Source organism: Lepisma saccharinum, chromosome 20 (genome assembly GCF_977018435.1).
Source record: "Lepisma saccharinum chromosome 20, izLepSacc3.1, whole genome shotgun sequence".
NCBI lineage: Eukaryota > Metazoa > Arthropoda > Insecta > Zygentoma > Lepismatidae > Lepisma > Lepisma saccharinum.
Genome location: NC_139248.1, coordinates 42,676,157 through 42,694,996, shown reverse-complemented (window position 1 = coordinate 42,694,996; position 18,840 = coordinate 42,676,157). Strand labels below are relative to the sequence as shown.

The 18,840-nt window shown below is 37.7% G+C and overlaps 1 protein-coding gene across 2 annotated transcripts in view; it reads left to right on the top strand.

Moving 5' to 3' along the window:
- LOC146003594 (erlin-2-B-like) overlaps positions 1-18,840 on the top strand; it is a 49,186-nt gene that overhangs the window by 21,702 nt on the left and 8,644 nt on the right. For both annotated transcript variants that reach the window (XM_083141903.1, XM_083141904.1), the window contains exons 4-6: positions 368-476; positions 12,852-12,958; positions 14,431-14,582. In XM_083141903.1, coding sequence (XP_082998029.1) covers positions 368-476; positions 12,852-12,958; positions 14,431-14,582 — 368 coding nt within the window. The remainder of the gene's footprint in view (positions 1-367; positions 477-12,851; positions 12,959-14,430; positions 14,583-18,840) is intronic.

Sequence of the window (18,840 nt, the reverse complement as noted above, 5' to 3'; positions counted from 1 at the left end):
GTTTTGAAATAACAAGCAAATACAAAAATGTTTTAATTTTTCATGTTGATCTTGACCTCACTGCTTTTGCATTTTGAATTGGCTTGAGTAGTAGTAAGAAGAAAGTTAGTTTTTATGAATATTGTAATAATTTTTTACCAATTAAACACACATTTTATATTTTTGGTGATATCGTGAAAGGCCAGTATTAAATTGAAATGTGTTTTGAAAAGTGTGTGTACTTGTGGATCAATGATAGTGCTTGTAAACAGACAGGACCAAAAAGCATTGTTTCTTTTTGGTTGCATGCTATGTCCGTTTTTTTGGTGTAAGTGCAATGATATGCTTTTTCTAAGAAGTTCTAATGAACGTGTGCATTTCCTACTAGGTTACACTACAGACAGATGAGGTGAAGAATGTGCCTTGTGGGACCAGTGGAGGTGTAATGATATACTTCGATAGGATCGAAGTAATGAATATTTTAAGTGCTAGCAGTGGTAATTAATCTTAAGTTTTTCTTCTTATTTAACAAATATGTACATTGTATTAAATTATGGTAATGTTCTTAAATTCGAAAAGTTATGAAGGCAGGAAGAGATTGAGTTTTGTGAGCATGCATGTGAGTCACTAGGAATTTATAAAGATGATTGGATTACTTGACTCACACATGTACAATCTTTCCTTATAAGTAGAGCCACATATTTCTGGTGCATAAAAGACCAATATTTCAGTACAAAAACTGGGCACATTTTGGGGTCGAAAGCGTTATGTAAAATGGCATTTTGGTATTAAAATGGTGAATATAACAATACATTTAATTTCAAAAACTACATTTATTTCATAAGATAACTATTTCCCTTCTGATAGTACACCAAAAGAATAAGGAAACACCCACCCTTAAGGTTATGCAATCTGGAAATTTATATAATCTAGTTTCGTCTGAAAGATCAGCTCGAGAGAAGTGTAGTGTTTCCAACTCTTTTTCTTTGACCTTTTCGCAACATTCATAACTCATGACTTCAACTACGCTACCACAATCTATTAAGCATCTGACTTCTGTGTCTATAATTTTGGCTTTCGCATAAAAGGTTTTTCCAGGTTTTAATTTTTCAAAATTTGCTTCTCCAATCGAATATAATTCCTAATTTTCATTTCGTTCTCTTCCTATTTCTCCCTGTATTTTTTTTCTATTTCCTTGGCTCTCACACCTGGGAGATGCTGTAAGAGCATTACATGTTTGACCCTCTATTCTCTTCTACATTTCTTTGGTCTTCATCTTCCCATATTCTCTCAGGAAATCTTCTTCCGTCATTGCAGTGATTTCCGGCTAATTCTATTGCTTCATCTCTTTCTACATCGGGAAGAGCATTTCTCCTTTCCACCTCTTCATTGTGCATATTTCCACGGTATTCCCTTTCGTTCTGTTCATATCTATTTCTCCATCGCTGATTTCCTCCTCTTCCATATCTTCGGAAATTATTTCGACCTCTATAATTTCTCCAAGCTTCTCGGTATCTGCCGTCATTTGTCTCCCTTTCTTCCGCAGAGTCCCTATTTCTCTCGTATCTTCCATTATTTCTTCCTGCGTCTCTTCTTTCTATATCTGTTCTCTGGTTTCTTATGTCTATTATTCTTACGTGGAACGTTCCGAAAGTAAGTTTTCGTCATTTTTTTTCACAGGGAAGCTTTATTGCAAACAGAAGAATATAGTGTCATTAACAAAATTCAATCTTTTGGCTATTTTTCCACATAATCGCCACTGACATTGATACATTTGTCGTACCGTGAAATCAATTTGAAGAAACCCTCCTGGTAAAAATCGGTGCCCAGCGATTTAAGGAAGTTCTTCACATCCTGTTGCACCTCTTCGTTGCTTCCGAAGTGACGTTCCGATAGTGCTGACTTCAACGCAGGAAAAGGGTGGAAGTCTGATGGGGCAAGATCGGGGCTGTAGGTGATTCAATCTCTTCCATCCCAGTGATCCTTGCTGTGTGGGGTCTTGCATTGCGTCCATGAACAAAACCCCTTGACTCAAGAGCCCTGGTCTCTTGTGTCAAATGGTGGACTTCAGTTTGCTTAATGTGTGGCAATAGCGTGCCACACTTCCATTTGTAACCACGTTTCCAGCACACGTCTTTCTGCATAACTGGTTTGCACTCGAATGAGCTCGGGCACGTCAGTCTGCTACTTATCTCTATTCTTCGGCACTCTGCGCATGCGCCATCGCTCCTCTGCTCTCGCTCCATCCATCATGAATTCAGGAAAGGTTGTCTTTTGTTATGGCAATGTGTTTTCTCACTTTGTAATACAGCTTCCCTCTTAAAAAAATGATGAAACTTACTTTCGGAATGTCCCTCGTACATTGAATTCCTGTCTCCTGAACTTTGGTTTCGAACGGCCTTCTTCCTCTGAATGTTTCCTCTGTCCATAGAATCTTCCTTCCTTGTCTTTCCATGAATTCTCAGTTAGCACGTCTTCTGTTCTTAAGTACTCAATCAAATCATCTACTAGTTTTATCTTAACTTCTGCTATAGCTCTCTGTATTCTCGAAGGCAATGTTTGGACAACATGTTTAACCAGTTCTTCTTCGCTGCATCCTTCCTTTAGATTTTTAAAACTTCTTAGCGTCTCCCACGTATGTTCTTCTAAGCTGTCAATTTTAGACCAGTCTACATATCTTCTTTTTAGAGCTTCTAATTGCCTTTCTTTTATGTAGTAATAATTCAGGAATAAAGTAAAGTAAAGTAAAAGTAAAGTGTTCCCCTGTGCATAGCACCACGCCATGAAGGCGTATAGGGGGTGTAGGGGTAACGCCCCACACTTTCTTGATCCGGTCGTGAGTGGGGGTGATGTGATCAGCATCACGCCCCTGACCGCCTTTACCCCCCAGGGTTTCCCCCAGGTACCCATGTTATTCGACGCTGGGTAGGCGCCGGGGCCGCTTCCACCGTTAGAAAAGTTCCCGGATTTGAACCGGCCGGGGATCGAACCCGGGACCTTTAGCATGGTAGTCAGACGCGTTACCGACTGAGCCACCGCGGCCACTAATAATTCAGGAATTTTCGACTAAATTCTTTAAAATTTCTAAATTTGTGTTGATTCAGTTGATACCATCCTACTGCGGACTGCTCAAAACATGTTTCTATAACGTTCAGGATCATTCCTTCACGAATTGTCATGAGTCTAACATACATCATTAATTCCCTTAAAAACTTTCTAGGACATTTGTCAGATATGTTCCCATTGAATTTAGATAGATGCTGCAGTTTTTGTGGCCTAGGGATCCTGGTCCTATAATTCTCGTCTCTTAAGAATTTGTTGTCTAATATATCCAACAATCTCTCATTATTGCTTCCCTCTTCGCTACTCTTTCATTTCCTTTTCTTGTGCAGTTCTGTTTTTCTATATCTTGTATACTTCTCTTCTTCCTCCATCATTGATTCGTTGCTTGAGCTATCTTCTTTCATTTCTTTCTTAACATAAGTCTCTTCACTTTCTCGAAAACTAACTTTCTTTCTACGTCTTCCATTTTCTAATCCGTCTTATCTAATCTAGAAACTGTTATGTTCAATTTTCTATCAGTTTCTCTTTCTTTACTCAAGATCATCACCTCTAATCGCTTATTAATTCCTTGGTGTTCAATTGCATTTTCTTCCCGAATCTTCTCAAATTCTTTCTTGATTTTACTATTTACTTCTAAATTTCTTTTTTCATTTAACAACACTGCAGCATTTACTTGAGCCTCATTTTCCTTAATCTCCCTTTCCAAATAAACTTATTTGTTGCTTCTAATTCTTCTTGAATTTCTTAGCAATGCTGTGTATTGTCCTCTCTGAGTTTCAGCACTTCATTTTTAATCTTTTTATTCGTTTCCAGACTTCTCTCTTCTAATAATAACTTCGTATCTTCCTTTGAAATACCTTTCTGTTCTCTTCACATGCTTCGGTTTTTATTTCGTACATCTTGGTTTCAGACCTTATTGCTTCCAATTTTCTGCTATTTTCATCGACCTTTCTATTATTTTCTTCTAACTTCTCCTTTAATTCTCTGTAATTTCCTTAAACCTCTCTTTTAGTTCCTGGTTGTTTTCTTCCATATTTCTATTACTTTCCTCTAATTTTTCTTCTACCTTTCTCGCATTGATTTCCATTTTCTGGAACATTTCCGTCAAGTTCATTCTTTCGGTTTTCTTCTGCTTTTCTGTTAGGTTCTCCTTCTTGCAGTCCTTACATGTATAGTCTTCTTCCCTTTCACTTATTGATATGTATTCCTCCTTTCTTATTCCTTTGCACATCCAATGTTTCATTTCCTTACATGCGGTACAGAAAGTAATTTCTTCCTTGTTTCCTTCTTTCCCACAATATTTTATTTTCCTTTCCTTCATTGCAGCTTCTCATTCTCAACTTTATCCTTTTACTCCATTTTTCTATTTTCTCTCGCTTCGCTGTCTGATTCACAATTCTCTAGCCCCACGTTGGCTACCACTAAATATGCAACCTCCCTTTGGGTGCAATTCTTTATACCATGGCTAGCATCTACAGGGTAGGGTTCTTTTTAGAAAGGAAACAAGACAGTGAGCCTTCCAATGGAGACAGTTAATAGAGTATATTATATCTTTCTTTTTTACATTAAAGTATATAGTTGAGAAACATGAGAATATATTCATATAAAGATGATCTGATTTTCGCACAAGTTTGAATATCTACATAATTGCTTTCATCTTATTTCAAAGTTCTTATTACTTCATCAAATCAACGTCCACAAACTTCTATCTTGATGGATATCCCTCTTCTTTCACAGTATATGATTTATAACTTTATTCCCTTCCTCGAAGGTTGATGGCTTCCTCCTCGACTTCCTTCTGGATTGGGATATGAACTTCCTTTTAGATCTGGATATGGACTTCCTTCTGGACTTCCTTCCTTAACTTAACTTTGAAGGGGGTGGTCTATATAAATATCTATTCGTGACCTCTATGACTTTTTATGTTATGCGTTATCAGCAAGTCCAAAACTAGCAGTGTGACTTCTAGATACACATAATCTTCATCATCTAAAGTAAGAATCACGAACCGTCCGACCCTCTGTAAACAACTGTCTCACTTCGAGTAACGTATCACTCCGCGCCAGCTGTTCGTGAATGATGCGGCCATCATATGCTGCTCACTCGCAACCTTTAATTTTATGTAACATGGAAAAACGTATTCTTATTTTAACTGATAATCTACACATTGAAGTATAATAAATTTTCTACAAGTTCTTGTTCAAGAATGAACATATTTTTCTATGCCAAAAGTCCGATTTATCTGACACTGGGTTAACAGATCCCCCTTCCCCCCTCCTCTCCCAGTATGACAGCGCCAAAGTTATACAAGAGAGTGAGAGATTCGTTACAGTAAATTCAAGCCTTTTGGTTTTGTTGCTTCCTCTTCCACAAAATTATTGCCCAACATTGTTGACTTGTAGAGTATTGTTTTCTCCTTTGTGCAACAAATATACTGCCAGTTTTAGTAGAAGCTAAACAAAGATAAGCCGGGGAATAAAAATAGATTGTTTATCTTTCTCTCGGTTTCTCGTGCACTAGAAAACAAGAAGACAATAATAAGCACATTATTTACGCACTTCTCATGCAAGTAATGTATTCTCTTACCTTGATTCAGCAGTTCCTTTTTGAACTTGAGGCATTTTTGGCGCTAGACATCATCCTGTCTGTCAAATTTGCTTCCCAAAAAGGAACTCAATGTGGCACAAGAGGCGATTTAACGTCGACTGCTAAAATTGGGGAGATCGCCATCAAACATCACTCTCAACATCTTCCCCACAGTGGACAGGACGGCTCTTTGATTGAAAGAATGCAAAAGCACCTCGCGTTGTATTGCGCTTATCTCAAAAACGGTGTACTTGTTTATACGAGCAACAATGTGTTTTTCTCGCGGGACTCACAACTTGACCGTTCGTTTTCCTTTCTTTCACCAGACCGAAAACACAAAGATGCAGACAAACAATTACACTTGGACACCAATTTCACTGCTTGCTCTGGATAGCACCGACACAACGTCACATAAATGTTAAGAACAACCTGCTTCTTGCCACTTTTCAAATGGCTGTATTTCCGAGAGACTACTCTATAAACACGGGAGACCTTCCTGCACGCATGGAAGTCGCCATGTTCGAAAGTGGCGCTATTTTCTTGCTGTTCACGTGATCGATTGTAATTTATACATTAATCACGTATTATTATTATAAACAGAAACCTTTAATGAAAATATATTTTAAAATGTATAATCCAATGTAATTTACACGTTTTTCTTCCATTAGCGTACTTACATAGAACGGACTACATGATGCGGAAGAAATCCGTTATTAGGCTGTTGCCAACCTCAATACTTCTCACTAAGTCAACTACAGAAATGGAAGTGGTATGTCGAATGTCGGCATATGATAGAGTGATTTCACATTGTCAGTGACGATCCTCCGGAGATGGGGGAGGGGGTGAGACTCAGGAGCCGATCTATAATCCAGACCTGTTTACCATCCGGATGGTGACATCCTCACACTCCGGAATACTTTTGCGGGTGAAGGAGGGCAGGCCGTAGGGTGAGGGAGGTTGATTTAAAATGAACACCTCTCAACAAGAAAGAAGAAAAATGTGACAATATTTAAAAAGTCACCCCCAAATATGCATTTTATTTTATATGTAGCGTACAATAAAATGTGACTGCCTCAAAATATTTCTGTATTCTACAGTCTTCTTTCCCCACTTTTATGCTTTTCTAAGTTGCCGTTTTAGTTTCCTTTGGTGTCTTTGCTGCATAATACAGCATTTTTGAACGGGATGAAAAGGACACACGAGTGTGTTTTTGGATGAAGTAAATTCAGAGATGTTGAAGTACACTCTGGAGGATACTGGAATGTGTGACATTGAGGTGTAGATCGACCACGATGTGACACGCACAGTTGTCATTAATTACGAGACGATGAGGGATAGGTGATATTTGAATTCCAAATTAGTTAGCCGCCCCGTGACGGAGTGGTTAGCACATCGCGCTACGATGCCAGGGGTTCCGGGTTCGAATCGTGGCCTGGGCATGGATGTTTGTTAATGTCCATTCATCTCATCGATTTCATCATATCATCATCATTCATCCCCATCTTCGCAAATTAGCCATAAGTGGCACAAGAGGGGAAGTAAAATAAAGCAAACCAATCAAACCAAATGAGTTATTTCCATTATTTTTATCTAATTAATAATTATTAATTTAGTCAATCAAATCATATGTAACAGTTGGGCTGAAAAGTTCGTAGGCTGACCCATAGATGGCGTTACTAGAATTAAATCCATGTGATTTTTACTTAGTACTAACCTTCAAAAGATACGTGTATATAAATTTCACAGCTGCCGGATAATTAGTTCGTGAGATATAGCATTGTGAGTGAAGCAGCTTTTGTTATTGTGAAAAAATGGATAAAAAAGAATTTCGTGTGTTAATAAAGCATTGCTTTTTGGCGAAAAAAAATACTGTTGAAGCCAAGGCTTGGCTTGATAAACATTATTCGGACTCTGCACCAGGAAAATAAACCGTTGAGAAGTGGTTTGCTAAATTTAAACGAGGCGAAATGAGCATCGAAGATGATGCACGCAGTGGACGTCCCAAAGAGGCTGTTACCGACGAAAACATCAAAAAAGTCCACAAAATAATTTTAAATGATCGTAAAGTGAAGTTGATCGAGATAGCTGAGACTTTAAAAATATCAAAGGAACGTGTTGGACATATTGTGCATGAATATTTGAACATGCGAAAGCTGTGTGCAAAATGGGTGCCGCGCATGCTCACAATCGATCAAAAGCAACAATGTTTTGATGATTCGGAGCAATGTTTAGCGATATTCAACCGTAATAAAATTGCTTCCCCATTCACCATATTCTCCATATCTGGCCCCCAGTGACTTTTTCCTGTTTGCAGACCTTAAAAGAATGCTCGCTGGAAAGAAATTTAGCACTGATGAAGAGGTAATCGCCGAAACTGAGGCCTATTTTGAGGCTAAAGAGAAATCGTACTATAAAAATGGCATCGAAAAATTGTATGACCGCTATAATCGTTGGATCGCCCTCGAAGGCAACTATATTGAATAATAAAATCGAATTTTGTCAAAAAAATATTTTTTACTATGTTAGCCTACGAACTTTTCAGCCCAAACTTTTCAGCCCAACTGTTATTAGCTTACTTTCATTATCTATAATAATAAATCATAACACTTTGAAACATCAAATAAATTTAATGAAGAAACCCCGGTTTCAAAACGTAATTTATCTCAATGTGTCACATTCTTCTAGCAAGTTTTTTTTTAGTAAAATATGAGAGAAAATTAATCCTTTGGTACGGAACCGTCGTACTCCTGGGGGATAAGATGTAAATTTTGTATTTGATTTTTTAAATTTAGCATTGCTTTTCTTCCACTTTTGTATAATCCGGACGATGAGAATGAGTGATCGTGAGATGAAATTGATGAAGGGACACTCACAAATAACACCCATGCCGGGATTCGAGCCAGGGAACTTCGGTGATTAGTCTGAAAGTCGGCCACCAGGCAAGATGTACATTTTTTAATTATTTTTTTTACATACATTCAATAACTTTAAACAGGTCATCAGTGATACACTGCTTATTCTGCATCTGTTGACAAATGGAATGTTTTTACACCTTGTAAGCTATGTGGATTATTTTTTTTTCATAAGTTTGCAACACTCTTAGGGTGCACGTGCTTTTGTTTACAGACGATCTTAAGTTCTATGATTCTCACTTTAGGTTCCGATATCTAACTTTTCCTAACCCTTGGGGCGTTGGCTAGAATGTGCTGCCACTAGTAAATACCACAATAGTGTGGACTCGGTGCAAACGGTAGGATTTAGGAATGTGTTCGCAGACACAAAGTTGTATCAGTGGTTTCCCTTCTTTAGATTTCGTCTATACATACATATAGGCATGTTATTAATTTCATCTTTATTATTATTAATTTGTCGTCATTGTACCTTTTCTATTTTATCTTACATGCTGTTCCGTTATTGTTTATCTTTCTCATTTGCCTTGACATTTATTTACACTATCATTTATGTAAAATATACCAATCTTCTTTCTTGCATGCCTTGTGCTGCCATCTCCATTTAACTTTTGTAACTATTTACATGGGTTAGGCCTATTGGGCACGTAACATGGTATTGTTTATGTTTGTAGGTAATATATTAACCATGAATATCTGCATAACCGAACACTTATAATGAGATGATTTATTAGTGTTACCAGGCGAAAGGTGTGGTGTGCAGCCTGTTGTTTCTTTCATTATAGAATTCACATGTAAAAATTGGTCAGCTGTTATTGCGAGTAACCATTATAGGAAGGCACTAGGCTTAGACCAAATTCTGGTGTTTATATTTCAATTCACTTCCTCAACAAATGCTTTCTTGATTGACTAGATTTTAAGCGGAGTGTCATTCAGTTTTCTGCGAGTGTTCCTTTTACAACAACAGCAGCAGCTCGCTCGTACGCACTGCCGCACCCACTCACTGAGAAGTGTTTCCTCTGTGCAGTGCAAACAATGCTATTCTCTAACTGTTGCCTCACTATTCGATCTTTGTATTCTCTGTTGTCTGGCACTACACACACATTTCAGACAATGCTTCCCACAGAACAAATAATGGAAAAGCAGGCAGGCAACTGTTAAATGCCCTTTTTCTCGATTTTGTATTAAGACTTTCCACAGTCAAGATTCTGTTTCGTATTCCCACTTCATGCAGTAAGGATTTATATTGCAAGCTAAAATGAAACCATAGATAGGTATTTCAACATTTTAATTTTCATCACTTTCATGATTGTATGGAAGAATATGGTGGCAAAAGTACACTACTTGAGACAATATCACTATTAATAATTGGCCTCTGCTGTGCCCGAGCATGTTAAGCTGTTGGCTTTTAATCTCGCTGCCGAAATTCCTGGATTCGAGTCCCAGCCTGTGTATGGTTGTTTACGAGTGTCACTTCATGAATTTCATCCTACACTCATCCTCATTGTTGCGATTAGCTAAAAGTAGCATAAATGCGAAGTAAAATAATAATAGTAAAAATAATAATATCCATCATCACTATGATAAATCTAGCCATCCACCCATTGACCGAGCATGTCACTGAAGGTTCCAGGCTCGAGTCTAGGCTTAGCATGTGTATTCCTTTATGGGTGTCCATTTATCAATTTCATCGATTATTCATTCATCCTCATTGTTGCAATTAACCAATAAATGGTAGAGAAGCTGCGAATAATAAGATGTAAAATAATAAAAGAATTTCTCAGCCGAAGGAAAAGAAAATGCTCTCGAAAACATGCAATACAGGAAAAAAGTGGCCTGTAATGTGAGTCTGTAAACATAATATAAGTCACGAATGAAGAAGTTTACGTGAAGGTTTCGTTTTCTATGAAGCAATACAGGGTTGGATGGTGCAGCGGTAGCGTTGTTGCCTTGTAATCGATGTGTCCCGGTTTCGATACCTAGTGAAGGCACAAAGTGGTTCGAATCCCAATTTAAACTGTAGGTCCAGACCCGATTAGCCTTACTGTGCATAAATTAGACTTAAAACACCAAATCAACCAACCAACCAATGGTAACACTACAGTTATAGGGTTGGAAACACTGCACTTCTCGGGAACTACTCTTCCAGGCGAAATTAAATGATATAAAATACCGGGTTGCTTAACCGTAAGGGTGGGAGTTTCTTTATTTTTTCAGTGTACATTTATGTAGTTATCAGAATATCAAGTTTATTCCTGTTTCATTTTGCTTCTCAAATATTTACAGCAGAATTAATCAATTTTCTGTGATTTGCATAACTCTCAGGATATTTCAGACTTCAGAAAGTGTTGTGTCTTTATTAAACTCTAGATTTCATATTTAAGAGTGTAGTTTGCATTTTGTAGTTCATTTCGCATCATTTCGTGAAGAAACATGGTAGACAAATACACGTGACACCTTTCAGAAACAGGAAAAATGAACATTACAGTATGTGATTTCACATTCCGTGTTTCCATCAAAAACAAAATATGCATGCCTCTACTTATAAGTATGGTCATGCATATTTCTTTTTGACTGAAACACAATATATGATATTACACACAATAATATTAATATTTGTAGTTTTCAAAAGTTGTGAGATACATTTTACTACCACATTTTGTCACAAAATTATGCAAAATGCAGAATTGATAGAGTTTGAAATATTCTGTGGGTTACTCGAAATACTAATTAATTCTGCAGCAAAATTTGGAATAAAAATAATTTCTTTTGGATGGAAGAAACTTCTAAAACTGCAGATATAATTGTAAAAGTATTTTGTACCAAAACTCTTGATGTTCATGTTGTTAGAAATCAATAGAAGAATGTGCGTTGATATCAGATTAGCTCCAGCAGTAAAGTTTTTATTTATTTTCTCAATTAAAAAAAAAGAAAAGAATTTATTCGATTTCTTTAGAACCTTTTTATCCAACACGTATTTCTGTTCAGAATGCCATGGGGATCTTAAGGTTTATAATTTCGTGCATTTCACATAGGTGAAAATTGTGATTGTGCTTTCAGATTAAAATTTTTCATTTTCTGTAATAGGTGTAGCTTTTAAATAAAATTCTAGATTTTATAGACCATTACAACACCACACTGTCATTTTATACTTGCTTTGGTACCCAAGATGCAAAATAATCTAAAACTTATTTTTAGTGGTTCAGTGTGTGCCTGAAAAGTCTCCATCCAAAGAGGCTAATGGGCAGAAGAGGCTCCTGTCCGTTGAACTTTAACATTTTCTTCTAACAGCAAATATCTATAAGTCTGAAAAATACAAGACATAGCAAAATATTAGTTAACTTTTAGAAAGTATATGATTTAAATATGCTTCATTTCTTCTAAATGCATTAGTCTTGCAAATTGTGTGCTAGCTCTATGTCCTTTTGATTGTGCAAGGTGTGGTATCAAGATAATGCCAAGAGAGAACTTCAAAAAATGGATTTGTTTCTTTGTAAACATTGCGACCAAGGAAAATATGGTTGACATCCTTTCTCTCAAGTCCACCCTGTTGTTAGTGGCCGCGGTGGCTCAGTCGGTAACGCGTCTGACTACCATGCTCAAGGTCCCGGGTTCGATCCCCGGCCGGTTCAAATCCGGGAACTTTTCTAACGGTGGAAGCGGCCCCGGCGCCTACCTAGCGTCGAATAACATGGGTACCTGGGGGAAACCCTGGGGGGGGTAAAGGCGGTCAGGGGCATGATGCTGATCACATCACCCCACTCACGACCGGATCAAGAAAGTGTGGGGCGTTACCCCCACACCCCCTATACGCCTTCATGGCATGGTGCTATGCACAGGGGAACACTTTACCTTTACCTTACCACCCTGTTGCTATCTGAGGCTATTAGATTTTCTTGCATTTTAGCTGCATTTTTTGTTCTCTTTTTATGTTGTGTTATTGGTATACATAATTTTCATAGAACTTTTCACATTTTTTCCTTGCCATATACATACATACAATTGAAGATCAGGTCAGTAGAATATTATTCAGTTTCCCAACAAGACAAGATTTTGTTCTTTTAAGTCCACTTTATGTTCAGGTAGGCTAATCAGGACAGGCAGTAAATGGTAACAATTGCAAATGCATTTTGATAATTGAATTTTGCCTTGTTCATTTTTTTTAAAATATCTGGTGTGTTTATCATTTTACTCTATTTTAAATATAATAGTTATAACATCCGTAAAAGTATGTTGAAAATATGCTAGATACATAATTATAGTGTACATATATTTTTAATGTTCTTCCATGTAAATATGTATTTTTTCTTTCAGTGTTTGACATAGTCAAAAACTACACAGCAGATTATGATAAATCGCTTATTTTTAATAAAATACATCATGAATTGAATCAGTTCTGCAGTGTCCATAATTTACAAGAAGTAAGTTTTGCATTTGATTATAGGTTAATACTACAGTGCTTTTTTTTACTGGGATTTTGCAATGGTACACCATATTTTTTAGCTGAAAATCTAATAATTATTTTGACCAATGAAATAAATAAAGTTAAATGCATATCCAGTGTGAGCCTCAGCTACTGGACGGGTCACAGTGAAACCTCCCTCAGATATGAGGGGGAGCTGCAAATAATGAAAAACCCAAATAAGCAGTACCGGACCGAGGCAAGGCTATCAGCGTGTGGAGGATGTCCAGTGGCATGGACATACTCAGCAAATGCCACAGATACCCATAGACAGCCTTGTGTCATGGCAAATAAACACCGCCATAAAAGTGTTTGCCCCCACTGCCTTGTGGGCCTGGAGGGATCCAGAAAGGCTAAGGGATTTGGAACCTTGACAGAAAACAAGGGTGTACCTGAGAACCCACAGGTGGCAGCCCCACCTCTCAGGTGTAGGCTGTGATAGGCCCGATTAGCCAACAGCCGAAAACATAAACAATTCGAGATAAGATTCACTATGCGACTGTTTTCTTTTTCTAAACTGCAATGAGAAACATAGGAAGCCATGATCATGGTCCAACAGATCACACAAGGCAGTGGAGATATATCATGCCATTGATATATATGCAAATATTGGCAAAATATTAAGAAATGAGGAAGTGGTTGATGTCCAACTTTATTTGTAGTAATAAACTGTATTTGTGTACCAAATTACATAACTTGAGATGTTGAACAGAAGGAATATTAACATTTTTCTGTAACATTAGTCTTCCACAATTTACATTAGACAGCACTCATGTCTTTTTTTCAAATACCATATTTGCTGGCATAGAAGATACACTTTTTTCATTTAAAAATATGTCTGAAAAATATGTTGCATCTGATATGCCGATACTCAGGTTACACCATCAGGAAGAAGATACAGGCCTAGGATTTCACAAATTTGGGACTAAAATTCTGATTTAGAAGAGGTTTGAAGTGACTCTTCATTTAGCTCTGGAGATGAATGTCTGTTTTGATGAAGTAGATTAAAATATATTCTTTCCTAGTTAGACTAGGTACGTTTTTTGTTGAAAGTAGATGTACATATTACTTTATATTTGAAATACTGTAAATTAAATATAATTCAGCAATAAACCTTTTTCCTTAAAAAATGCTGGTGTGTCTTGTACGCTGGCAAATACGGTAAATATGTCGTAGAATCATAAGAACTATCAATAATGAGTTGCTTTAATGTTGTATTTAACTCAAATTAAGATCAGTGACATTTGGAATATGGTTGACAACACTGCTTGATTTTACGTGGAAAGACACATACATGAAACAGTATAAATACAGAATTACATTGAAAAATTTAAGAGAGACAAACTTCGTGCATTACGCTAAAATACTATTAAATTAACAGTGATATATTAATTTGTAAAATATATCTTTATTCTCTTATGTATTTTCCAGGTTTATATTGATTTGTTTGATCGAATTGATGAGGATCTAAAAGTTGCCTTGCAAAGAGACTTGAATGAAATGGCACCTGGTCTCTACATTCCAGCTGTTCGAGTCACAAAACCTAAGATTCCTGAAACTATAAGGAAAAACTATGAACTAATGTGAGTATTATATAGCCTCATTTACTGTGATGTTGTGATGTAGCATACTTGTAATACATTTGAATAGAGAGGAATTGAACGTTATAGCTAAAGTTCATAAATTACATCAGGCATATGCTAAATAAGTTGAAGAATGTTTACAATACTGAGAGTGTGTTACATCCTTCATTGCTTCTAATGATAAAGTACCAATAACTGATATACTATTGATCTGATACACAATTACAAATGTTTCATGAAAAGCAAATTGGTATATATATCTGCCTGTCTGTTCATCTATAATAATTAAGAGGACTAGAATTCTGAGACATCAGACCTACTTGGTGATGTATAATAAATGTTGTGTTTATTGCTGTCATCTTGTATTTGGGTTGGATCATGAATTTATTTCTTGTAACAAAAACCTATAATGTAGTACACATTGACAAAAGGTAATTTACACATTTCATGTATCTAGCACATTAAAGTCACAAATTTAAAATGTTTCTGATGGGCAGTGGTGGCTTGTGTCTCTTTCAGCAATGCGTGATGCAGGTGCTGCTGTTCTTTCTTGGATTTACGATAACTCCTCGACACACACACACACTTGAAACCACTATCATGCACAATATTTTTTTTTTTTTTTTGGAGGGGACTGAATTGAAAGTGGATGCCAGATAGGTAGGGGTGGGATAAACTACAAAATAATTTGCAATTAGTATTCTCAACCTTGATTTTAAAAGTTGTTCAAAGATAAAAATGGTAATCATAGTAATACATGGATTATAAATTTATAGTTGCTGAGACTGTACACCACTGCTGAGGTGGCGATGTCGCAAAAAAACCCAGATCCAAAATCAAGATCCCAGACTTACTAACTCTTAAATTTTCTACTTTCCAATTTTTGTGTGTCTCGCCCCTAGCGCTGAAAACACAGACTGGAGGGTTACACTTGAAGGAATCCTTAATCGACAAAACTAAAAAACAGGGTGGCGACAGACCTGGAAAACTGGGAAAAGTCAGGGAATTTGAGGTGTCAAAAAAAGTCAGGGAAATGTCAGGGAATTTTGTCTTGAGTGACTTTTTTTTTTAAATAACATATCGTTATGGAACTCTGCACGGGAACAGGAAATCTTGTTGCTAAGTTTCGTCCTCAACTTTTAGGCCCCTTTTATGCAGGAGGAGAGAGAGAGAGAGAGAGAGGTAGAAAAAAGTGTTAAGCCTCTAAATATTACGTGGAAAATGCATTGAATTATCATTTTTTCTTGTCCGTATCGGAGTAGTAAGGGGGCAGAACTGTCAATAGATAGAGGGGATGGGAGTGGGTGGCGCCATGTGATAGTTTTCTGACGTCGTAGTAAGGCATTTTGTTGGACAAACTGAAGGAACATGTAAACAAATATGCTCCATTCATACATACGATTTTTGTCGAATATCGCCACCCAACAAAGTATCTCACTACCAGAGGCCTGCACAAGACCTGGAGCAGACCCGTTCGCGAGACATCGCTCCTAAAATACCATGCAACCTGCGCAACACCCTCGCTTGAGCAGCTTGTCTGGCCACCTGCCCAGATCGTTCCTGGCAGGCATTGTAGACCCGCCGGGTACCCGCAGTCTTACGATACCTAGTAGGTCTCAGTTAGTTCTTTCCATCAACTGCAGGCCCCTCCCTCTGCGTGACGTAGTTACTTCGAGTAGAAACTGCACCGGACCCACACCGTTCTGCAGTGTTGCCAACTGCAATAGATTTTCACTACTTAAAAAAGGGAACTCAAAGCTTCGTAAGCCACATCACCAATGAAATGAGATTTACGACGATTGTTGCTACCCCCCCCCAACACACACACATTGAAATAGGTTTTCCGTGGCACAGGATCCATAAGTATATGTCGTAAACAACCAATATACGTGTATATAGTGATATAGGGCAGGACTGAAACATGTCACGTTCGACGCTGAGGTCGCGAGTCGAACAACACACTCTTCTACTGCGAACACCAGGGTCGTAGCCAGCCAGGGGCATTGCCGTTACCCTCGTTTGGGGTGGGGGGCGGGGGCAAGTACTTGGATAAACGTGCCAACAACAACAATCACAATAATAGTAATAAAGTAGCATGAAAGGCATTATTATCTTCATAAATCATGCAAAAAGGGGGTAGAAGTCGGTTCTCACGCATTTGTGTTGAAACAGAGGATTGTTAGTTAATAATGGAAAACAAGCACACAAACTGTTTTTGAAAGAAAGAAAGTGCATGATAAATGCATTCCGAATGTACATACATATGGCATGTAAAATTTCCATCTACAATATTTTCTTTTCACATGGAGCGACGTATTACATAATCAATTCATCCAACTCGTAACAAACCAACATTAATAGCAAATAATATCACGGGCCGCCATAGCATTCTGTTTTAAAACTTTTCTCACTTAGATCGTTCGGCACTCAGGACCGTCTCCCGCTACCCCTTTGCTACGGCATTGAACTTGATGAGACTGTATAATATTTTATAATATATTTCTACTTTCATAAAATTTGAAATCAAGGGGTTGCAATTACCTCTCCATTCCCCCTCTGCAGGTGCCCTTGGCCGTCTGGAAGGAAAATGCAAGAAAAATATGAAATTTAATTCCATCTTGAGTACCCTTTAGCCCTGCTACTCTTTAATTCTGCTAGCCTGTTTTTTCTTGTGCTTTAATGTTTGACCCCCACCCTGACCCCTCCGCTAGACTTAATTTCCGTCCAAGGTTGTGAGCAATGCCCCCTGCCCCCCCTCTGGTTGCGCCACTGCGTGCCTGGTTAAGGCACCATGCAATAAAAAACAATTAGTTTTCAGTGAAAAGATTTTTGTTTGCTCGATCATTCATTTAAATAAATGAAGCTGTAATATTGCGTGCATTTCCTGGCAATAAGATAAAAACTGCTTACAATGAACTGAAATCACTAAGTATATACTGTAAATTCTCCTTAAAACAGAGAGCTCCTCCTAGGACTTCGTAGGATTTAGGAGCTACGTAAGTAGGCAACACTGGCTGCAGCCGTCCACGTGGTGATGAAACACCTGGAGCGACACGCTGCCGGAGGGCTGTTTCCTTCCAGCAGGTTTTGCAGGTGCCCGGGTCTTGTTAAATGCCCAGTTACCTTGTAAGCGCAGAGCGCCTTGAAGACCAAGAACCCGGGTAAAGACGCAAGTCGACTCGTTGCCGTGGGCAGGCGAGCAGGTATACCTGTCCTCACGGGCAAGCGGGCGTGGGTAGGTAAAAGGCACACAATGCAGCCCTTTGCTCACTACAACATGCGACAGAAATTGCATGCATGGCACTCGTATGGAATTGATTTTTGTTGGATGTCTTCGGACTGCAACATCCAACAAAAATTGCATGCATAAAAAAGAAGAGCTTTAGACTGCAAATATGCTGCTGGAATTTATTACTCTTCTGGCTCACTTCACCTTCGAAGGTTTTCTTTCACATCCTGATGTATTACTGATTTCGCACAAGTTAACATACTTTTACAATGACAATGCACTATTCTTAGATATCAAGAAGAATCCAACAAAATGGGATACATATTGAATCATATCACGAAAAAGTGAAACATAAATCTCCATTGGTGAACGTTATAAAAATTGGCAAGTGCATGCTCCCAACTTCAAATTTACTGCAACACTAGTATTGCAATGAAATTAACGCCACTCTCTGTCCTGTCTGTTTAAACTTGTGAGAGATGGTCATTAATCTCTCAGTGAGTGAAGTTAATGTCCAATATTATAACACCATTAATCCTTGTTTCCATGATACTCAATATGCTGATCAAGGCAGAAATTTATTTTATTATAAAACCTAAACTAAACGTAACGTTTCAACCTTCTAGCAAGGTCTTCTTCAGACTCTGTATCAAGTACAAAAGTACAAAAAAACTTTTGTACTTGATGCAGAGTCTGAAGAAGATCTGCTAGAAGGTTGAAACGTTACGTTTAGTTTATGTTTTTAATAAAATAAATTACTGCCTTGGTCAGCATATTTATATTTTGTCATAATCATGAAAACAAGGCTTAATAACTTTTCTGGACATTCTACAACCTTTCCTGACTGTCATGGGAGTTGTATGTGTTGAATGTGTCCTGCAGGCTTGGATAAATGTGGATTCACTTCACCATGTATCCGGCAGTTCAGCTAACACAATCACGTGGCCATATGCGAGGTGATCGGGAATCATAAACTACGCATTTCCCCGATTAAGCACTTTTCAGCACACCCGAGTCCCGATTTTAATG